This window comes from Drosophila mauritiana, chromosome 3L, assembly GCF_004382145.1.
Source record: "Drosophila mauritiana strain mau12 chromosome 3L, ASM438214v1, whole genome shotgun sequence".
Lineage (NCBI taxonomy): Eukaryota > Metazoa > Arthropoda > Insecta > Diptera > Drosophilidae > Drosophila > Drosophila mauritiana.
Genome location: NC_046669.1, coordinates 19,681,827 through 19,702,949, shown reverse-complemented (window position 1 = coordinate 19,702,949; position 21,123 = coordinate 19,681,827). Strand labels below are relative to the sequence as shown.

The window sequence follows — 21,123 nt, the reverse complement described above, 5'->3', positions numbered from 1 at the left end:
CTCTTCCAGTCTTAAGCCCGATACTTTCTTTCGTCTAAAAATATCAGCATTGAGATCGTTTTCATCTCGAAATCATTCTCACGAGAATGATTTTGAGTAAGTCTTTCTCAATTTTTGTATGAGTTTATCATCTATTCAATTATCAATAAAGTTGAACAATAAATATGTCAATATTCATAAGCTCGTTACGCGTTTGTGTCGTGATTCAATAGCACTTAATATTTATTCTTTCTATTAAAAACGCTATCATTGAAATCATCGTTGTCAGTTTCGACATTTCATATTGGTAGCCAGCAAATGATGCCAAAAACTGCATTCTGTTTCATGAGATAAAAGCATTAAAAGCGGTTTGCTTTAGTGTCAATTTCGCAGAGTGTGTTGCTAATTTGATTTCATTCTTTTCGCTGCAAATTGTTGAGCTAATTACGGGCACTCACAAGGTCAGTTGTGAAGTTGATTCACTCAAATTCTTCGACAGGTAATTTAGTTTGCCTACGCTACTAATTAAGTTGGCCCAGTCAATTTGTAGGAGGGCACGTGGTACTAGTAGTACGTATATGGTAACAGGTAGGGATCCGAAGGACCTGCAAGGACCTATTGCCGCTTCACGCGCTGCCCATAAAGGTGTTCCGTTCAATTTGCACTTTTACTACCCGAAATCTCCTTCGGGGTAGCCATTAACAGGGCGGCAGTTTTAACGACTTTGGAATGATGTCAGCTCGGATGCCGATGCTCGTCATCGTTAAGGACCGATTTGTTCTTTTATTTATAAACCAAATTGGGAATTAACGCAGATTGAGCGTTGGGCGCCGACACCTACAGACATATGGACTAGAATCTTTAGCCAGCTGTGGGTGAACATGATTTATTCACCCCAAATACACTCGAAGAAGAATATACCATCCAAGCAAAAGATGAGTTGGCACTTTAAGAAAGAGTATATTTCAAATATGCATGAGCTTGACTGCAATTCGTTGATGGAGGTTCTAAAATAAAGCTTTTATATTCCTTTCTTCACGATGACTATGAAAGTTGAGAGAAGGATTCGATGAAAAGGATATATTTCAAGAGCTGTAAAACGAGTCTTAAAGTGGGAAACGTTTATGGTTTCCGTGCGAGTGGGTGCAAATGTGTTTGAGGAATGCGAAAGGAGCTTTTCTCCCAGTGCAGCGCAAAAAATGTTAGCCAACACTGCGGCTTAATTGCCATGGAAAAGTATCCGAATACCGACCTGATGCCGTCGTTTTGGTTAACAAATCAGGCGTGAAAATGACGGCACCTCGGCTCCCTGGGGGATGGAAGCTAAACTGCTTAATTTAATCGATTTTCGTTAAGAGTTTTAAATTTCTTATCTTGTTTGGATAAGCGCATTTAACGACGGTTACTCATCATGAGGGATGGGTTTAAGTTCCTTTCTGATTTTGGGTTTGATGGAACTAATTGGATTGAAAGTACTTCAATCCCAAGCCTAAAACTTCAAAACATTAAATTAAGTACACCTTACTATATATATCTTGTAGAAGTTCAAACAATTTGCCATTCCGTTTGGAAATACAATACTGGCGTCTCTAAAGCAATAAATAATAAACATAATACATTATGGCAGTAAATTACTTTTGTACACTTTTAAAGATTAAATTTCAGGGAGATGTCTCTCTCAAAACTTGTAATTATTTCCCAATTTATCCGTACTTAGGTATGTTATTCCCAAAGCATCTTGGTTAATAGCCTTAAGTTAATTGCTTTTTGGTTTTAGTCCGATTTCCGTCGACTGGCAACGAAACTTTCGCACACTCGACTTAATTCGAGCCAACATTGTGGACTGTGGGCAGACTTTCCTTGCCGCAACTTTCTACCCAATTTAAATGACTCGAAATTGGCATTTCGTGCTAAGAAAACACCAGAAACAAGAGCTCCAAGGAGCTGCTCTTTACGAGTTTTTCGGTGACCGTGGAAAACTGGGGACACGGAAACGGAAAAGCCATAACAAACAAAATTTAATCGGAAGTGGTGAGAATTTTTGGGGCTGCTGGCGTGTCGCTACCAAAAAAGAAGCCGCCGGGAATTCGTGCGAAAAAATAAAACGCAACTCAAGCGAACTGTGGGAAAAATAAACGAAATCACGAATATAAGCAACTAAATCCCGAGGAAACAAAGAGCGAAGGGAAAAAAGGCTCCAAATCAAATGCCAGACGTCATCGAGATTTGTTGCCTGTGAGGCACATAAAACTCACTCCCATTCAGGCACTTTTACAACCTCCAGGAGTTGGGCGGTTGCTAATCCTCCGGCCGTCCGCCATCCGCCATCCGCCAATTGGCCCAAATCCGAGTGGGCAGGTGGCCCCAAATTATGAATGTGGTACAAGGAGTCGGGCACACGGTAAGGGACCTAATAAATTCCAGCTCGGATTCAATCCCCCATTCAATTCATACATACAAACGTGTCCGTGCGTTTGTTTTTATGAACACCTCCATGTTTCGTGGGTTATTCTTGTATCATAACAAATTGCGTTCAAGTTAAGTTGGCTTTACGGCTATGCAATGTCAGAATTTCTTCTTTTAATTGCTATACAAATTGGCCGTAAAAATCTACATACTATTGATTGGGCCAAAAAGGTAAGCCAAGGATTCTAGAATTATTCATGCAGATATAGAACGTGAGTTGAATGCAACCAATAATTCAATAATAATAGTTCAATAGTTTTTATGTTAAGTCAAAACATCTAAGAATAGAATAAAAATGCTATACAATTATTAAAAGCTTTCTGTTGTTTGCTTAAGTAAATTTGCACAATTGTTAGTTTCACTAAAGTCACAAAACATTCTCAGCCACTTAAAGTATTTCACCGAAATTTCATCACCTTTGAGTAGCCCAATGCTTTTAACTTAAATTTTTCCCCTAGTCTGCTCTGCTAAGTCTTTTGTTATTGCTTTTCCTTGTTTGTTTTAAAAAAAACACTGCACTTGTGTGTCCTCAATTTCGAAAAAAGTTTGCCACCGCCAAATGTGGCAGAAATATACATACTTGTATCTTAGCAGTATACTTGTCGTATACGTAATAAACATACGAACAGGCAAATGGATAAGTGGACTAGACAAATATTGCGCTTTCTCATGTGAAACACAAAATGTCATTAGTAATTCATATGGCAAACACCTCTGGATTGTAATGGAATCGTTTATATATTATTAAGTGGCTCCTCGCCTCATTTATTCGTCTGCTAGCTGTCATCGCCTTCGATTTCATTTCAACCAGACTTTTTCTTTGGCAAAATAAGTTTAAAATCGCGAGCTATATTTTTTGAAAGCATTTTCAGTTTGTTGCAGCTTTCTTCTGGATAATTTAAAGAAATTGACTGAAGAAAAAGAATGAAAGTAATCATTTGTTTTTTCTAGCTGAAAGATGCTAAAGTATCTTAAAATAAGAAGTAGAATCACGAACGCTTCTTTCAGCTTATTTTGCATTATTTAAATTCGTAAGACACAGCTTTTGTTTTCAGTGCACATTTGATAGCACTACTATTTATACATGTGTGTGTGGAACGTATGGAAATGCATGTTCTTTCGCATATATGTACATGTGTACATTTGTATGTGAGTATATTTTCGAGTGTTTCCCATCCGCCGCGCCGGTCGATTTTACTTTTTTTTTGCTGATCCGATTTAATGCGAGGAATTTGTTAGTAATTTAGCAAAACGACACACTAAACGGAAGAGCGCGAATAAAAAAGCCATTCGGTTGGAAAGTTCTGTCGGCACTAAGGATGCGACCATTCCGTTGGGGCGGCACAAGTGGCCATAACATGAAGGCGTGAGCGTAAACAAACACAGAAAATTGGTCCGTCCAAAAGAGAGATAAACAGCGATGACAATAAGATATGTACATATGTATGTACATGCATGCATATACAAATGTACATATACATATGTCATCTAGAAGGCGGCAAAAGGCATTAAATGAAGCCACACACAAAAATTCTCGCGGTGACAGATATAACCAGAAGCACACACAAGAACGGTGAGGGGGAAGGAAGGGGAGATGGCAAAGGCATATGCTGCTTTTGGTTCGGAAATAGCGCGTTCTGTGCGGAGAGCATTACGTATACGTACTGGTGTACGGGTACGGATCGTCGGGAGCGCGACGTTTTGCTATTCGGGCGTCCGTGGCGCGTGGAATACCGTTACAAACTGAACGCAGGCCACAAGCTCGGAAATCCTTTTTGGCCTCCGCCGCTGCCTCAGTCGCTGCCAAAGGCGCTGCTGCTGCCACGGCCGGCGTCGCCGCCAACCTCTCTCTCCCACTCTCGCCATGTTCGCCGCCATCGCCATGCTGCCCGAAAGCAAAACAAAGAGCGATGGCCGCATCAGCTGATTGCCCCGTTTCATTGCCATTCCCGTTCATTTTGCAGCGGAGGCTGCGCGCGGCTCTCTCGCTCTCTCTCTCCACCCATTTCATATACACTGGAAAAAGCACGTGCATCATTGCCTTTGTTTCTTTCAGTAATTAGGATTAAAATGAAAAGGGAGCATAAATATGAAACCATATGTAAATGTTTAGTATTTAAATTACAACCATTTGTGAAATCATTCAATATTTTTCTTTCTGTGCAGCCCAGAGAGCGAGCAGAGCTGCGATGCTAATCCAAAGATGCCAAGTTTGATAACGTCCTCGTGTTTGCATTTCGAATTTATGATATGCATCTTTCAGTTAAAACTTCAACCAGACGTGCCGCTGATGCTGGATGGCTGGGAAAGAAGAAGTAATGCTAAATGGTTGGCAAAGAAGAAGTAATGCTAAATAGGGGAATCAACAAAAAGCCATTAAGCCAGATTTTTTCAGATTAAAAAGGTTCCTTCTGCAAGATATGTACATCTTTAATTGTTGAACAAAGGAAAAAGTATTAAAGTATTTCATCACTTTTTTATTATTAATTTTTTAAAGTTTTTAAATTTATAACAAAAAAAAAGATTAGAATGATAAAGATAAAAGATACTTCATATACATGATTCATAATTAACTGTTAATTAGAATTATATGATATACTATCTTAGAAGCAACTGCACATCTACCTATTTTCTGAATTTTTGCAATATTCAGCCGAGCATTTGTGGAACCTGTTTGCAAAAAAGGAAATAACAGGATCGATGGTTATAACCAACAAGTGCGCCATGTGACTTGATATTCTGTTGATATGTTCCACTATCGTAACACAAAAAACCCAGAGCTCTGTTATGGTTCCTTTCTTGTAGTTATATTGATTATTTGCTCGGTTCCATGGCCTTTGGGGGTGTCGTTGGATAGTCCCAGTGCCGCCAAGCCTTCCGTTGGTCATTCGGTGTGATTTTGGGTATCCGGCCTCGAGGGGATTTTGTAGCTGAAACTCACGAAAGCCCCGAAATTAGTGCTGTCCCTTACTCCTTCACTGTGACCCGATTTTGGGGTTTTCGTTGGTCGTAGCTTTAACTTTAATGGCAATTAGGGCCCCGAGCGGCTAACCTGCTATTAGTGATTACGGAATGCTCGGTACCACTTCAAATTCAGTTAGCAGAGGTGCGTGCGGCACAAGTTTCCGTTGCAGTTGGTAAACTTTGTCTGCATTTCATGAATACAAACAAGCCGGCCAGATGAAGATACACAGCCTTTTGAGATACTAAGCCCCTGATTCCACATGCCTAAGATACACGTCGATTCCGGTACGGATTAGATAGTCGTCCGTGTGGTTCCTTGGACTTCCGCTTCTTCGAAACTCTTTAAGCCGGATTAAGATTTTAGCTAGTGGAATTGTTAAGTTAGTTCATTAAGAAATACCTTTTTTCTTCGTTTTCCACTGCAACTCGCACAATGAAACCCTTTACTTTGCCAGCCAGCTTAACCCTCTTCTCTGCATAACCGATACTTACCTTGTGGCCCAATATTGAAATCGGCCGGACACGTTTCAATGCAGCCTGCAGAGGAAAGTGCATGGAGGCTAGTAAGGAGCACTCGGGGATTTCCGATAGGTCGAGAGTCCTCGCCGCTGTTCTTATTGACATCCTCGTCTGTTCCGCGCACTGTTTTGCATATTCCAGTGCTAATGGCCGGTTGGCCGCACGCCACTCTCACCTGAATGGGCTGGTGGTTGGTCAGGTGGGAGCTCCTTCGTGCTGGCATGCCATTGAAAAACATCCCATAAACATTTTGCTCAGCCCGGTATTTAAAATGGCTGCATGCGAATTTTTAGCCAACACAACATCAAAGTTCAAAAGTGGCTAACTTAATTAATTTAATGTGTGTGCCAGCAATAGAATTTTCAAGGTTCTTTAATTACGGTGCTATAAAGTGGTACAGAGTAGTTTCCATCACAAAAATACCCTGTCTTCAATTTTCGATCAGTATAATTATTAATTTAGCTTTTTAGGAATGAATTATGGGATATAATTCCAAGTTTCAATATGAAAATACCATGTACTTTTACCTGAGTAGAGCACTTCCATCGCGCTTATGGTCTCCGGTGGATACCTGTGCATGCTAAGAGTCTCACCTGACCGTCTTCCGTTTGCCAAGTCAATTAGTGCAAGTGAACACTCTTCCCAAATGGGTACTAATTAAAAAATATTTTAACTATCCTTGCGGGTGGATGAAATGAAGCGTCTAAACGTTTAAGCTATGCAAAGAAGGTGGAATACTCTTGTTTTTCATTTCCTATTAGGTTGGAATACTTATTTGGATCTAGATAAGTTCGTTCTGCTTTTGATTTTGATTATACTACTACAAACATATTTAAACAAATATGGTATTCTTGATTTTGATTTTAAAATCAATTACAGTCTTATTTCCGAAGCCTTTTCCTGCCTTATAGATAGAAAAAAACAACGTTCTAAGTTTTGTTTTTTAGTATTTGAAATTTAATTTATATGTATGTACTAATTTATATACTGCCAATTAAATTTATTCATAATTTGTCTACATATTTAATCGGATCACGTCAAATTTACTTTAAACACATTAAAAGTTGTCAATATTGTGCTAATACATCACAAATGCAGGTCGTTTAGTCCCAGGGGTGCGTCTAATCTTCTTCCGGGAAGGTTTCAAAATCAATGGTGATAGTTTTTTTCAGGGGGATGTGTCGCTTATACTCCACGCCCACTGCATCCAGCATCCTCTTGGATGCACGATATTTGGGCTTAAAGGCATACTTGTCGGACAAATAGAGCACCTGAGATATGCCCACCTGGAATAGAAATGGGTAAGCCGAATGTAAGTGTATATGTTATCATTTCTTTCCAGATTATATGTACTATATATTCTTAATCAATTTTAGAAGCCTAGTCCATATAGCTACCGTCCGTCTGGTCGCCCTTTCGTTTTAACGAAAAACTTAAAACTTTTTTGAAGCAATGATACTATTTAAAAGATTTTCCTTCTGTTGTAGGTAGTATTTAAATATATATATAAGTACCTTCCTTGTTTGAGATCAAATATTAATAGTAATAGTAATTTGGTTTACATTCGTTTCTTGACAATATATAAGTTCGGTTTTCATTTGATCAAAATCGGAGAACTTATTATAATAAAATATTGAAGTTGAAAATTTCAAATAATATAACAGAAATCATATTTTCGGCTTTCTTTCTGGGTAATTGTTAATATTGCGAATTATATATTTATATTCGAATATTAGTTTTACCTGTATGATGAGTTTGGCACATTCGTTGCAGGGAAATAGTGTGGTATACAGTCGGGTTCCAGACAAACTCATGCCATTGGTGTTCAGGATTGCATTGGCCTCCGCGTGGACCACGTACATCTTCTTGTCTTCAAGGGAATCTTTTTTTGAACGTTTCGGAGCCTTTGACCACGGAAACACGTCATCGCTGCAATTGCGAGGGAACCCATTGTATCCAATGGCCACTATCCGATTCTGGGAATCCACGATGCAGGCGCCCACTTGGGTGACGGGATCTTTGCTGCGTTTGGCGGAGAGCAGGGAGGTGGCCATAAAGTAGTCATCCCAATGCAGATAGTCCTTTCTCTTGTGGTTCTCGGGTGGCTTCGACATCTGGGCTTCCAAATCTTGAGCGGCATCTTCAGACATTTCAGCAAAACTAGTAGAAAGGCTTTTTAAGCGATAATTAAATTAATTAAGTTAGGCTTCCTGATATCCACATTTCATTATCATAATTGGTTTCTTTGTGCGTATTTCATTTATATAATGCATACATTAAAGCAGCTCTGCAATGACAAATACTTTCTTCAGTTGGCTTTATGTGTTTATTTTAATAATCATTTTAATGAATGCAATCTCCATTGATATTTCCAACACACATATATGATGAAAATAAGTTGTATGTGTATAACTAGAGATAAGAATAATAAATGGTTTGAATGATGCGTTTTAGAGAGCAATAAATATAATTATTAACAAGGAAACTGAAAATAATTAAAGTCCCTTGATGTGCAACCCTGATTGATTAACAAAATGAATGAAAGAAACACTTTAGTTGTCATATCCTTGGTTTTATTTTTCATTTGTTCTTTTTCCTAACTTTTTCATGTCGTTTTTCTATGTATTTCTTATTTTGTGTGATGGGTATATGATAGTCAAGGAAAGCAGGACAACTGTGTGCACATTCTTTATTGCATTCATTAGACAAAACGATGATCGCAGCTATGTTATAGCAGCAATAATAATATTTTATGTATCATAAATTGGAATATACAGCGAATACTTTCAATAATAATTTTCATATTCAACTCAATGTGGTTAGGCGAGTGCGTAATTAAAACTACCTAGGTGCTCTTCTGCACCTGGATGGGATTCTGCTTGAGGTGCAGGTAGATGGATCGCATGCGAGAGACGTCCTTGCCCGCCTTGTTCACCTTGGGATTGAAGTCGCAGAGCTTGGCTATGCGCTCCCATTCGGTGCCCGGCTCGATGGTGCCGTTCTCCAGGGTGGCGGCTTGTTTCTCGGCATTCCGCGACGCCAGCTTGGTCTTCGATATGGACTCGCCAATCTGGCGCAACCAGTCGTCCAGCTCCTTCTTGGACTGCTGTCGGAGTTCCACCTTTTTTCGCTCCTCCTCGATGTCCTTCTCCTCCAGTCGTTGCTTCTGCTCTTCGCGCCATTTGCGTATCTTTTCGGGCTCTTCCCGCGACGGAGGTGGACCGGATATGCCCACGGGTTCATTGGACTCGCCACCAATGACCTCAAAACTGCCAGTGGAGGATTCGAGGCCACCCGTGCCGCCAGCAGAGAGCAGATCGCCCTCGGAGGCGGTGCCTCCCAGGAGCTCACCCAAGCCCTCGTCTGTGGATGCAGCCGGAGGAGCTGATGCAGATCCGCCCGTAATCTCCGCCTCCAAGTCCCCGAGAGCTGACTGTTCGCGCGCCAGGAACTCGGCCGCCGGATCCACCTCCTCCTTGGCAGCAAAATCGTCTCCGAAGTCCATGGCTATGTGCTCTCTGGAAATGTTGTGATTGCTATTTAGTGGGCGTCTCACCCAGATTTACACGTACGCAGAGAAGCAGCCAGCTGCTGGCGGTTTCCCCCCGATTCATTGACAATTGGTCACTACGCACCTCTCCTTTGATTCGGTTAGGACTAAATGAAGATCGGTGTGGGCGGATGACTAACCGGAAACTTGGTCAAATGTATTTTTTCAGTTTTCTTTTAGCAATGAATACGTAAAATGACTGTCATTAGTACGTGAACCAACAATAAAACAGCAGGTTATCGAACTGGTTCCAGCCGAACAGTGCTGGACAATGCCACACATATCGCAACGCGATAGTTTTAAATTTAATGTTAAGGATTTTCTATTTAAATAAATATTCTTTTAATTTTTTTGGTAAGTGTTATCCAATTGTCTACTGCTGGAATTTCAACAGTACTGTTGATAACAACAGCATTTCACAGATAATACAATATATTATGCATAATGCATAATCCTATTTCGAATTTATTTTACAATGAATGCGACATCTTTTAAATGTATACAAATAAGTAATATTTAAGGAGCAAAAACCATCGTTGTTAACTATTTAACTTATCCAAGCCGAGTCTCTGACATCAGGGATAATGAGTTAAAGATATACCTATATTTTGTATTATAAAGTTAAATGTTTATTTTAAATGATGTTAAATATACAAAAAAAAGTACATTTAATTTTCCCGTAACTGATATTTTAAATAATATCAGCAGCGTCAATTTTCCACTGGGTTTCTGGTCTAGTGGTTCTGGTAAATTAGTGTTGCAAAGTGTGTAATGGGGGTGGTTTGGTTTGTTCATATATAATTTAGAACCATACGTATACTTAATAAAACCTAGACTTAATATAATATTTAAGTTTGGAATCGTTTTTTTTTTTTTTGGTTTCAGATTTTGTAAAGTGCTTATGGTTTTTGAAACGAACTAGTTCCAAATCATCAGTGTTAGAAAACGAGCGAGTGTAGTAAACACAACCTTCAGCGGAGTTGCGATTAATTTGTTTATATCTTATCAAATGTGCCTTAATAAATGCTCATAAAAAGTAAATACACAACAAAGTTAACTAGTAATTGGTAAACAGCCAAATAATGACTTTATAAAAAGCGTATTATACAACACTTGCTGCTACTGCGTAGCACATGGAAAATAACTGCTGGTCAAATTCACATGGTGAATTGTTCATTCAACATGACTAAATTATGTTTATGACTAACCTGTGCGACAAAGAACACAAAACTTTTTGAGGAAATGAACAAAAACGAAATGAGAGGACGACGGCAAAACAAACAATAAACACTCGGCGCGCGAACTAGTGAACCGATGAACAAGTTCACAGTGGCATCATTCACCTGAGCCAGTGGTTCGTTTTTCACTGGCAGCAGAGCGGCCATTTTGGAGATTGTTTCATCCACAAAAAAGTTATGCACCGAATCTAAAAAAAAGAACGTTCGTTGTTAGTTAAACATAAAATCCGCTCGTGCATATTGAAGCGTTGTTGTGCTGTCCGATCCGATGTGAAGATAATGCTGGGCCCGAGCAGACCGACAGTTCCGATTCTATAACGACTAAAAGTTAGTGACTATCTTCCAACACGCACGCATGTACGCCCGTGTGTGTGAGTATGTGTGCGTGTGTGTGTGATTGTGTGCATGGATACATATATGTACAAGCGGAAAATACGGGAAAAAATCCTATTCCCAGCCAGAAAAACATTGCCAAAAACAGCATAAATCCCAGCCAATGTGATGGCCCCGCCATTGTAATGTCATAAGTGAGCACCCACATTAACCCATTGTCGCCGAAACTCCGAAAATGCGGTCTCCTTGCGGCCGAGCGCCAAGGCAAAAAATACAGACGCCAATTTTTTTGAAGGGGGAACCAAGCGCATCGTGGCCAAAAGGGATACAAAAAAAAATGAAGATACGAAAAAAATAGGGGGAGCCCTTGAGTGCAGAAAAGTTGGGTACAAACACCCCAAAACAGGAGTGCTTCTTTCGCAAAATCTACTTAACTACTACTTTCGTTTAATTATTTGTTTGATTTACAATAAAAGATAAACAAAATATATTTTTTTTTTTTGATTAAAGCATACATATTAATATCAATAATTTTATATTAATTGTTATCGATCCATAAATAACTTTAATTAAAATCGCGCCATTTTCCCCTTTTTATTATGAATGCCATGCCAAGCAACTTGTTATAACAATATAAACATGTTATAATTTAAGCTACCGCTAAATTGATGAATATGGGCGGGATTTTTAGACGTATCACATGACCATTGGAAATGTAGCCGAGCAACAATGAACTCCAATTAGTTAATCCTTTACATATAAGCCGCTAATTATATTCAAAGTCCACTAACGTTTTGCCATTCGTTTCAGTTACCAGCCATCAGCAGTAGAAGAGCCCAAGCCAAACATGGATCCCAATTCCAGTCCCTGGTCATACGCCTACAACCGCATCGTGCCCGCCAGTGCCGGAAGCTCCGGCGGAACAGCAGAGGACTTCCAGCATCCACACCTGGCCACCATAACGGCAGCAAGCATCGCCAGCTTCAATGCGGCGGCCGCCAGTGGTGGCAGCTTTGTGCCTCCGTCACCGATTGGCAGCTACAACCCAGTATTCCAGCAGATCTACCACCATGCGGCGGCGGCCAGTGTCCAGCCAAAGCCCGCCCACTATGCCTCGTCGGCGGTGAGCACGCCGCACCGCCAGCTGCAGCTGCCCAGTTCGCTGGACAAGCAGCTCAGTTCGTTCCAGAACCAGGCGGCCGTGTCGGCGGCAGCGGCTGCTGTAGTCAACAACGTGGCCTCGAACTACTACGGGGAGAACTCCTCGTCGAGTGGAGCCTCACCATCGCCCACAACGGTGGCGCTGACGTCGACGTCGCTGACCTGGAACACGCCGAACATGATATCGAACACCTTCCTGGCCATGCAACAGCAGCAGGCGCAGCAGCAACAGCAGCAGGCGCAGCAGCAGCAGCAACAGGCCCAACAGCAACAGCAGCAGGCGCAACAGCAACAGCTGAACCTGGTGGCCGACAAAGTGGTGAGTAGAATTCGTTTGTTTTACGTTCGGCTTTCAGATCACTCTTCTATCAGTAAAGCAGCTTCTGGGGAAGCACACACACTTATTAAAACCCCGCAGGCTCTATCGCATTTATCGCATACTAACAAAACATCCCTTCCAATAAACCCATCAAAGCATAGACTAAGTCTAGCCTCTCTATGTCGAATCAATCCCAAACCAAACACTTTCCGATTCCGATTCAATCTATGTACGGTGCGCTGTAGCAGATTAAGCAGGAAAAGCAATTAAAAGCCTACAACGACTCGATTTACCTGATCCAACTGCAACAGCAGCAGCACCAACAACAGGCAGCGGCGCAGCAGCAACAGCAGCAGCTCCAGCAGCAACTGCAACAGGAGATCGCCGAGGCAGACACGGAACCGGACACCTATTACACCATTGATGGCCGAAAGGTCAAGGTGACGCGGAAGGATGGCCAGCCGTATCGGGCAACGATAGTAGACCAACAGGATGGCAGTCCGGTGCCGCTGGCAGTGCCAGTTCCGGCGGGATCCTATCCGGCGCAATATGCCAGTCCGGCGCTCAGCTCCGCAGATGGATCGCCCATCACGAATTTACATGCGGTGGACGTGGTCAGCACACCGCAGGCCCAGGTGATCGTCTACAAGACGGCGTCCCCTGTGCAAAGGCGGCAAGAAGCGGGCGCTGGATCGTCTGCTGCTGCCACACCCACCACGGTGGCCTACTCATCTGTGATACAAAGCACCCTGCAGCAACAGCAGCAGCAGCAGAACCTCTGCTGGACGAAGCTGGATGACGATGGAGCGGGGCAGGAGGACATTAAGAACGTGCTGCATCTGCAGGTGAAACAAGAACAGCGGCAGCTCGATTTTGCCAGTGAGGCATCCTCAGTGGACGCCGGTGGTGGTGGCGAAAATCTAGTGTTCAACCTGCCGCCCGGGCTGGAGATCAAGCAAACCTTCTATCCCGCGGGCGTGGTCGATGGGGAGCAACTGCAGCTGCAGGAGCACAATCAGAACCAATCCCAGTCCGCCGGTCGGCGCCAGCACGTGGTGGCCAACATGATCATGTCGCCGTCGGCGGGCAACTTAGCGTCACAGATTCAAGTAGTGCCAAAGGTTTGTATGACATTTTTTTTATTTCCGTTTCTATTTGTTTATTAATTTGTTTGTGTTCTGCCTTTATTTCGGTTTATTTGCTTTTCACACTATTTCTTGAAAGCGTCTACCAATTAAATGGACTAGTTTGGAAGATCTCTTATTTAGTTCACTGTACGCTTTTTCTTTGCGATTGGCTAAAAATAAATTTGAATTAACAAAACGTACCTTAACATAAAAAATTACGTTTAGACACAAAATTCTAATATTTATAATATTTGAAGTCTAATTTAATAGGGTTTTCTTGCTTTCAAATATTTGAAGTATCCAGTTTCCCGAATATGAAGTTATTTCGTTAAAGCCCTGCTCTGTAGCCTATATTTTTATAAAAATTTGCATGCCCTTTCGATTATTTCTTGTATTATGGTGGAAGCTATTCCTTTGGCCTTCTGTTCTTACACGCTTAATTTGAAATTCTTCTGTTAAATCTAACAACTGCTTCGAAAACTGCTAACTAATTCTCTAATTTAAAGTCCTGTGGCCACTTTGAAACTGTGACGTTATGTTGTAATGGTATGATCCAATCCTAATGGGGGTAAACCCAAGCACCAAACGCGTTTGCCGCTCGCAGCCCAGTTGTAGCCCAGTAAAATGCTCTGGGAGCAGACTGTTCTTTTTACCAGCCAGTGTACACGTTTACCAACCGTTTCTAATGTCCCAATGTCCAAGCTAATGATAGTGTGCTGTTTGCTTATAACCTTTGGTGATGCCGAGAGTTCTAATCCGCATTCTTTTCACACTTGCTTGCAGGAGGAGGTGAAGCCGCCGCCGAAACCAGCGAAGACTCCGCGCAAGCGCCAACCGAAGAAAACGCTCATCCCCAGTAGCAGCGACTACGGCAATGTGCGCAGTCCCCAGGAGCCGCAGCATCATCAGTTGCAGCAGCAGCAGCAACAACAACAGCAGCACAATCAGCAACAGCAGCAACAGAACACGTACTACGACTTCAATAGCAAGTGGAATGCTCCGCTCAAGACGGAAAACAATGCGGCGTCCGTTTCGCCGGCGGCCACAATCAACATACCCACATATCCTCAGCAGAGCCAACAGCAGCAGCACCAGCAGCAGCAAGCGCAGCAACAGCAGCAGCAGCACTTGCCACAGCCGGCACACCTGCAGTCTTCGCAGGCCCAGTCACACTTGACCCAGTTGGCGCAATACTATCCAGCCTTCCCCCAGCCCATTGCCTCCCAGTACACTGCCTGCATGCAGCAACAGCAACAACAGCAGCAGCAACAACAACAGCAGCAGCAACAGCAGGCGGCCTATACGCAGCAGCAACACCAGCAGGCCTACACACAGCAACAGCAGCAGCAGGCGCAGCAGCAGCGTCAGGAGAAGAGCGAAGCCACTCAACAGCAAGAGGAGGAGGCGAATGCGGCTGCAGCGGCGGCGGCAGCAGCAGCGGCCAGCAACAAGGTCATCGTGCCTAACATCGAAGAGGAACTGGACTTTTTGGCGGATGCCACAGCAACACCGAAGCAGGGCTATGCCAACTCATTGTCCAGCAACGGACGTGGCACCAACTCCTCCACGAATAACACGAACTTTGGCATACGTAATCCGAACAAGACTCCTTCCCCGGAGCCAACGAACTGTCCACCCAACTCGCACGCCTCCAACAATGGGCATGGTCATTCGGCGGTGACGCCCGCGGCGCCTTCAAGCACCGGAGTCAGTGCATCCACGGCGTACAGTCCTGTTGCTCCCAAGCCTGTGAGCGTGGGCACCCTGATTGGGGAGAAGAAGACTCAGTTTATGGACAGCTATCTGAAGTTTCTGCAGGGCGAGCGGGACGACGATCCGCCGCCGGTGGTGAAGCCATCGCGGAAGTTAAATTACCCACGAGCTCCATACAAGCGGAAAGGCAAGGGTTCTGGGAGCGGAGATGAGCCCACAACCTCACAGGCCACACAGTCAGCGGGGGATGCCGTCCAGGCAGTTGATGGACTGGCAGGTCTCGTCGGCGATGATGGGCATCGTATCAAAATACTCTCGCAGACGCAAATACTCCCCAAGAAGCGTCCGCACGCCCAAATGGTGGCTGCTGCAGCCGCGGCGGAGTCGGCACCTTCGTCGTCGGTGATCCAGCAGCCCGGGGATCAAACCTCCTTCCGGCCATACGCCCAGCAGCAGCAGCAGCAGGCGCAACAGCAGCAGCAGCAATCGATGAGCGGACAGCACTTTGTGCAGCAGCATTGCGCCCAACTGACAGCTGGAGCGGGTCAAGGTATGTTACTTGACCAACAGCATAGTACCAATAAGCACTCCACTATCGCTACTTCCACGCCATGCAACAACTACAACAACAACAACAATCACCACCACACGCCAGCCAGCGCGAATGCAACAGCGAATTCGAATTCAACAACGCCGACGCCAGCACCAGCGCCGAATCCTCATCACTTTATAAACCTGCTGTGGCCTTGGCAGCACTAGCGGCTGCCACTAGCAGCCGCACCACCCACCCACGCAGCACCACCACCACCCACACCACACGGACAGACAGACAGCCAGACAGACAACCGACCACTAGACCCTTGGACGGTGTGTATATGTAAAAAACAACCATAATGACATCAAAACAAAAACAAAAAACAAGGAAAATGCTATCTTTTAAATTTGTTAAAAGAGCAAACAAAAAAAAGAAAAAAAAAACAAACAAACAAAAGGAGAATCCCATGAACAAAAGTATAAAGTATTTTTGAGATGAAATCGAGAAGAACAAATATTATTAATTTTCAAAAACCCAAATAAACCGTGTATTTTTATTATTTGTACTTGTAAGACGGATCAGAATCCGGTGGCGATTCCGATCCAGGTGCTGGTGCTGGTGTTCCATGGCCGTGGGAGATGTGGTGTTGCTGGTGTGCTGGTTTGTTGTTGTCGATGTCGTTGTTGTGGATCCTGTCCCGTTCCGTTCGTGTCATCCGGGCACTCGCCACGTCCAGTTCAATGTTGCTAACCCACTTTTGTGCCCTCCACAGACCCCTTGAGTGTGCCGCCGCGACGGGAGCAATGCTCCCGCAAGGCCAAGCAGAGCAGCATGCATGCCATGCTCATGAATTCCAGTTCTGTTGCCGGCGATGGTGGAGTAGTTGGCGAGCCGGATGAGTTCACCGACTCGGACACGGATCCTGTATGGACTCCGCAGGAGGAAGACGTAAGTTTTTCGCCTCCGGTCTCGAAAACCACTGTCTCACAACCTGCTTATCACTCCTCACACGCAGAGCGATGATGGAAAGGGCTATGGGAAACGAAAGTTGGCTCGCCGGTCGAAGGGCACTCCTCGCAAGAACACCTACGACCATTCCTCAGACCTGCAACAACAGCAGCAGCAACACCACCAGCAACTGCAGCAGATGCAGGTCAACCAGCAACTTCACCAGCAGCAGCAACAGGTGCAGCAAATGACGGGTGGCGAATCAAGCTACAATTCGCAACAGAATATGTCCGGAGTGGCGGATGTGGGATATGCCAGCGCATCATCGGGTGCAGCTGCCAACTCGGAGAACTTTAAAGTAGGTTGATGATATATATGTATATACTTCTTTCGATGAAGCCTCACACTTTTTTGATGGCACCATTTTAGACGGGCGACTTCATAGTTTTGCGATCGGATCTCGTGAACGATTGGCCCACCATTTGGCAGGTGGACTCAAAGTGCATTTTGCAAAAGTACGAGCCCTTCCGCCAAAACGGAAAGACCTTCTATCGCAACATGTCGAAGGTGAGTTTGCTGCATCTCTACGAAGAGTACATGCTGTAATCACACTTTCTTGGATTTTAGTACGCCTCTTGGAATCTCGAAACGAAGAAACTCTACCTCAAAGCGCCGGTGCGCATTCAACTGCATTCACACACCGAAACGATTGTCGAGTTCATGCGATCAGAGTTGCTGGCCGACGATACCGAGCAGTTTATTGAAAAGATCATGGAGGACTACCTGTCCTACAGGGATAATTTTGAGATCTATATTCAGACTATGATCTCCCAGGCCCTCGATCCAAGCTTCTTCTCGGAAATAACGCGGGAAAAGGGTAAACTATCCGAAAAGCGAACTATTTTTTATATTTATTACTCACTTTATACCAATGCTTCTCATCCGTAGACGACTACTTTTTGGGCAGTGTTCGCGTGGTAGACAATATCATGGAAAGCTGCAAGCGCAAGCTGCTGGCCATCACTCCTTGGACACGGAGTACAATCTCCTCCATCGAGACGTGGCCCAAGTGCCATGTGTTCTCCGAGTGGGAGCAAAACAATCTTACCCAGAAGAATTGCGCCGGTTGCCACCAGCCAGGCATCGCTGTGCGCTTCCTCCTCTTCGGGGAGCCGTACAATCCGAACACCATGCAGACTATTCCCGTTGATCCGCGTATCGTCTATGAAAAGGTGCGTGTTGCTAAAACGCTGGTTAGGATATATTAAGTATATATTTTGTTTCTGCAGGATATTGTTCTATGCCGCATCTGTGCCGCTCGTGCAGACCTCTTCCACAAGATTGCACACGAAAAGTTCAATCTGTTCATCAACTGCTCGCAGCGGGTGACCGAGCAGCAGCAACAGTTCCCAGGAAAGACGTCAACAGAAATATTGAATGATCTGCTGGCCGAACACAACTGGATCGACGAGGTACAACTCGAGATTACCAACATGTGCTACTGATAGCAACCCATATCAATTGTTTTCAGCTCTTCCGCAACATGCGCAACTGCTGGGCCGAGGTGGAGAGTCTGGAGAGGCAGAAGCGCTTCCGGGAGGTCATGCAGTAGAAGCCATTGTTACCAGGACCCATTATCAGTATCAGGAGGTCTCCTGATTGCGTATCCAAGTGCTGGACATTAGGACATAAAACGCCAAGCCCCACGTATTGCTGCAATAAACTCAATGAGTTGTTATTTTATTATATACCAGAAGACACGCAAAAGCTTAGTTTTAGTGCAAGACACATATTGTACTGTGTAGGCCTTTAGTTTAAGATAAGGTCTATTCTTGGACTATGCAAGTGCATGCCATGTAAATAGCTATACTGATAGCTATAGCCGCGCATTATATCGTACATATATGTATGTACTAAATAATAGAGTAGTACTAACCTCATCAAATCGAAAGAACAATATTTATGTTGCGTTGAAATTGGTTAAGCATTCAAATTATGACTTATTTGGTAGTATTTCTTAAGAAGATCATTTACCTTAGACACCCGCAAACAATCAAATTGTGTTTTTCTACCGAACGTGGTAAGGAAACCATTATCATCACTATACATACTAAATGTACATACTTAGTTTAAACCTTAGTTACACAATCCAGTTGCAGACATTTAGGTAACTTTATTTGTTATGCGGATTTTAATTTAAGTTGTGAATTTGTAGAATCTTAGAGTTCCCTGAATAAATATGAAAGAATCACATATGTATACTGGCAGAAGCTTTAGTTGTGCCTCGCTTACACTCAACATATTTACACCCTTAACTTCTATGGGAAGTTTTCTATTAATGTTATTATCTATAATACTTTAGCAATTGGCTCGGAGTCCAGTTTGAATAGCGGCTCCGTCATGTTGTACTTTATAAGATCCTCGACGATACCAGTGATTCGCCGCTTGAAAATCGGTAAAGTCCGGGCGTTAAGAACTTCGTATTCTTCAATCAGCTCCTTGTACTTGGGTTCCTCAGAGGATGTCGAAATACTCTGGATGGCCTCGGAAACCGTGTCGATATCAATTACTTCGTTGGCATTGGAAATGAAAAAGGGTAGAGAAAATGCTCCCATTATCAAGCCGTAAACACCGTACAGTTGCAATTGCCGATTGAAGACGCTGCGCGGATATATGTCCTTGAGGGAAAGATGGCAGGACTTCAATTTCTGGTCCAGCGTGTTGTAGTAAGCATCCATGAAGGCGGGGAAGTGCTCGTCCCGCAATCGTTTCTCCGTGCAGGCAAACAGGTAATGGACTATATCCAGTACCGGAGGTGCATAGCGAGACATTTGAAAGTCGATCAGCTTGGCCTCCACAGGTTGATCAGAATTGGGCTGGGGAATAGCAATAGTAGCTTATTCATAGAATTACTTCGAACCATAAGGATTCGTTACCTCATGCCTATAGAGAATATTGTTATTCCAGAAGTCACCGTGACAGATAACAGCATGTGGCGCCTGCGCCTTTCCATCCACACAGTAAAGAGCCAAGGATTTCAGCTGCTTTTCACACAGTTGCAGGACTTCCTGGACCGCGGCCACTTGGTCGCCATCGGATTCATTCAGGATGTTTCTCGCCCTGCGCAACTGCGCCTTTCCAAACTCAATTGTGACCTCCTCAATGTCGGGTGTAAATAGGTTGTCCTTCTCCACGAACTCCACCAACTGCTTGAACTGCAAGGGATTGGTCTGCTGCAGGATGAAGGAGCATGCATGTAGCTCCGCCAAAGCTTTCAGGGAGCAGACCACGATGTCGTAGGTAGGCATGATACTGCGCGAATTGGGCCGAAATCCACTTTCGGACAGGTCCTCGAATATCAAGAACTCATCGGGAGCTTTCAAGTCATTGGCCTGTAGGGCCGGTGCCACGGTGAAAGTGTTACGATCTGGAGATAGTGCCCGGAAAACGGGGAACACCTCCTGGTACATGAAGACCTCGCGAGCATAGTAGTCCACGACGTGCATATGGGATCTTCGGGCCTCGTTCCTTGGTGCCATTTTGACCACCACGGTGACTGCGTCCGCGATCGTGGGCCAACTCACCCGGAGAACCTGTCCGTAGGCATTCTCCCCAACTCCGACCATCGGTTGCGAGACCATAGGTATGCCATGGCGTTGATACAGCTCCAAAAGCGCTTGGGTAACTGCGTCTGAAAGCTCGTTATCGCTCATTTTGGTACCTGGTTTGAAGCTTCGTCGATGAATCTATCTTTCCAACTGAACTACTGCAACGCTTGTTTCGGCTTTTATAGTTCGTCGGTCGAAAAGCTCCACACTAGATGCGCTGCATTGAGGGTGGTGGTGATGATAGAAACCACGTGACCGATTGAATGGTGAATGGTCAAGTGATGAGGTATCCTTCTTGCTTCTAAACTAACGATTGTTAAAAGATATTAGGGTTTGTTTTTAAATCGATGATGCTGGGTTTGTATTGCGCGGAATATTTGTAAAACCATCTCTACTAACATCATCGATATCATTGCTTATATGGATATCTCGATATTTTACCAAGAAAACATATGATATGAGATATTTTTTTAAATTCATCTGGTTTTCAACAGCATAACACTTATTTTATTGAGATCACCAACTTCGCAGATTCCTTCTGTGATCACATATACTAATAAAATCACCGTGGTTTTGAAAAATGGTATTAGAATGTAGTATACGTTTTTGAAAACAGTATTTATTATCGTCCATACTAACATACAGATTGATTATATAAGACAA

General features: G+C 43.7%; 4 protein-coding genes across 16 annotated transcripts; 1 reads left to right on the top strand and 3 right to left on the bottom strand.

The window, feature by feature from the left end:
* Positions 1-7,038: 7,038 nt before the first annotated feature.
* Positions 7,039-10,770, bottom strand: LOC117141942 (probable deoxycytidylate deaminase). 2 transcript variants are annotated; one of them, XM_033305695.1, is made up of 3 exons: positions 10,687-10,770; positions 7,671-8,088; positions 7,039-7,214 (listed from the first exon to the last, which is right to left on the bottom strand). In XM_033305695.1, exons 2-3 carry the CDS (start codon positions 8,076-8,078, stop codon positions 7,050-7,052), a joined length of 573 nt encoding a protein of 190 aa, XP_033161586.1. In that variant the 5' UTR covers positions 8,079-8,088; positions 10,687-10,770; the 3' UTR covers positions 7,039-7,049. The 2 variants fall into 2 exon arrangements, with proteins under 2 accessions (XP_033161586.1, XP_033161585.1); XM_033305694.1 differs by having other exon boundaries at positions 7,671-8,100; positions 10,687-10,769.
* Positions 8,604-10,771, bottom strand: LOC117141941 (clathrin light chain). Of its 2 annotated transcripts, none has more exons than XM_033305693.1 (2): positions 10,687-10,771; positions 8,604-9,446 (listed from the first exon to the last, which is right to left on the bottom strand). In XM_033305693.1, the coding sequence occupies exon 2, from the start codon at positions 9,431-9,433 to the stop codon at positions 8,774-8,776; it is 660 nt and encodes a 219-aa protein (XP_033161584.1). In that variant the 5' UTR covers positions 9,434-9,446; positions 10,687-10,771; the 3' UTR covers positions 8,604-8,773. The 2 variants fall into 2 exon arrangements, with proteins under 2 accessions (XP_033161584.1, XP_033161583.1); XM_033305692.1 differs by lacking the exon at positions 10,687-10,771 and adding an exon at positions 9,564-9,713.
* Positions 10,424-19,119, top strand: LOC117141938 (probable serine/threonine-protein kinase yakA). 11 transcript variants are annotated; one of them, XM_033305682.1, is made up of 11 exons: positions 10,424-10,514; positions 11,860-12,529; positions 12,775-13,650; positions 14,440-15,919; positions 16,677-16,852; positions 16,920-17,210; positions 17,282-17,419; positions 17,480-17,729; positions 17,801-18,084; positions 18,142-18,324; positions 18,384-19,119. In XM_033305682.1, the coding sequence occupies exons 2-11, from the start codon at positions 11,897-11,899 to the stop codon at positions 18,462-18,464; spliced, it is 4,392 nt and encodes a 1,463-aa protein (XP_033161573.1). In that variant the 5' UTR covers positions 10,424-10,514; positions 11,860-11,896; the 3' UTR covers positions 18,465-19,119. The 11 variants fall into 11 exon arrangements, with proteins under 11 accessions (XP_033161573.1, XP_033161576.1, XP_033161575.1 ...); XM_033305685.1 differs by lacking the exon at positions 10,424-10,514 and adding an exon at positions 10,838-11,043 and having other exon boundaries at positions 12,844-13,650; XM_033305684.1 differs by lacking the exon at positions 10,424-10,514 and adding an exon at positions 10,838-11,043 and having other exon boundaries at positions 12,841-13,650.
* Positions 18,567-20,622, bottom strand: LOC117141940. Its single transcript, XM_033305690.1, has 2 exons — positions 19,789-20,622; positions 18,567-19,728 (listed from the first exon to the last, which is right to left on the bottom strand). Exons 1-2 carry the CDS (start codon positions 20,563-20,565, stop codon positions 19,201-19,203), a joined length of 1,305 nt encoding a protein of 434 aa, XP_033161581.1. The 5' UTR covers positions 20,566-20,622; the 3' UTR covers positions 18,567-19,200.
* Between the last annotated feature and the right edge of the window lie 501 nt (positions 20,623-21,123).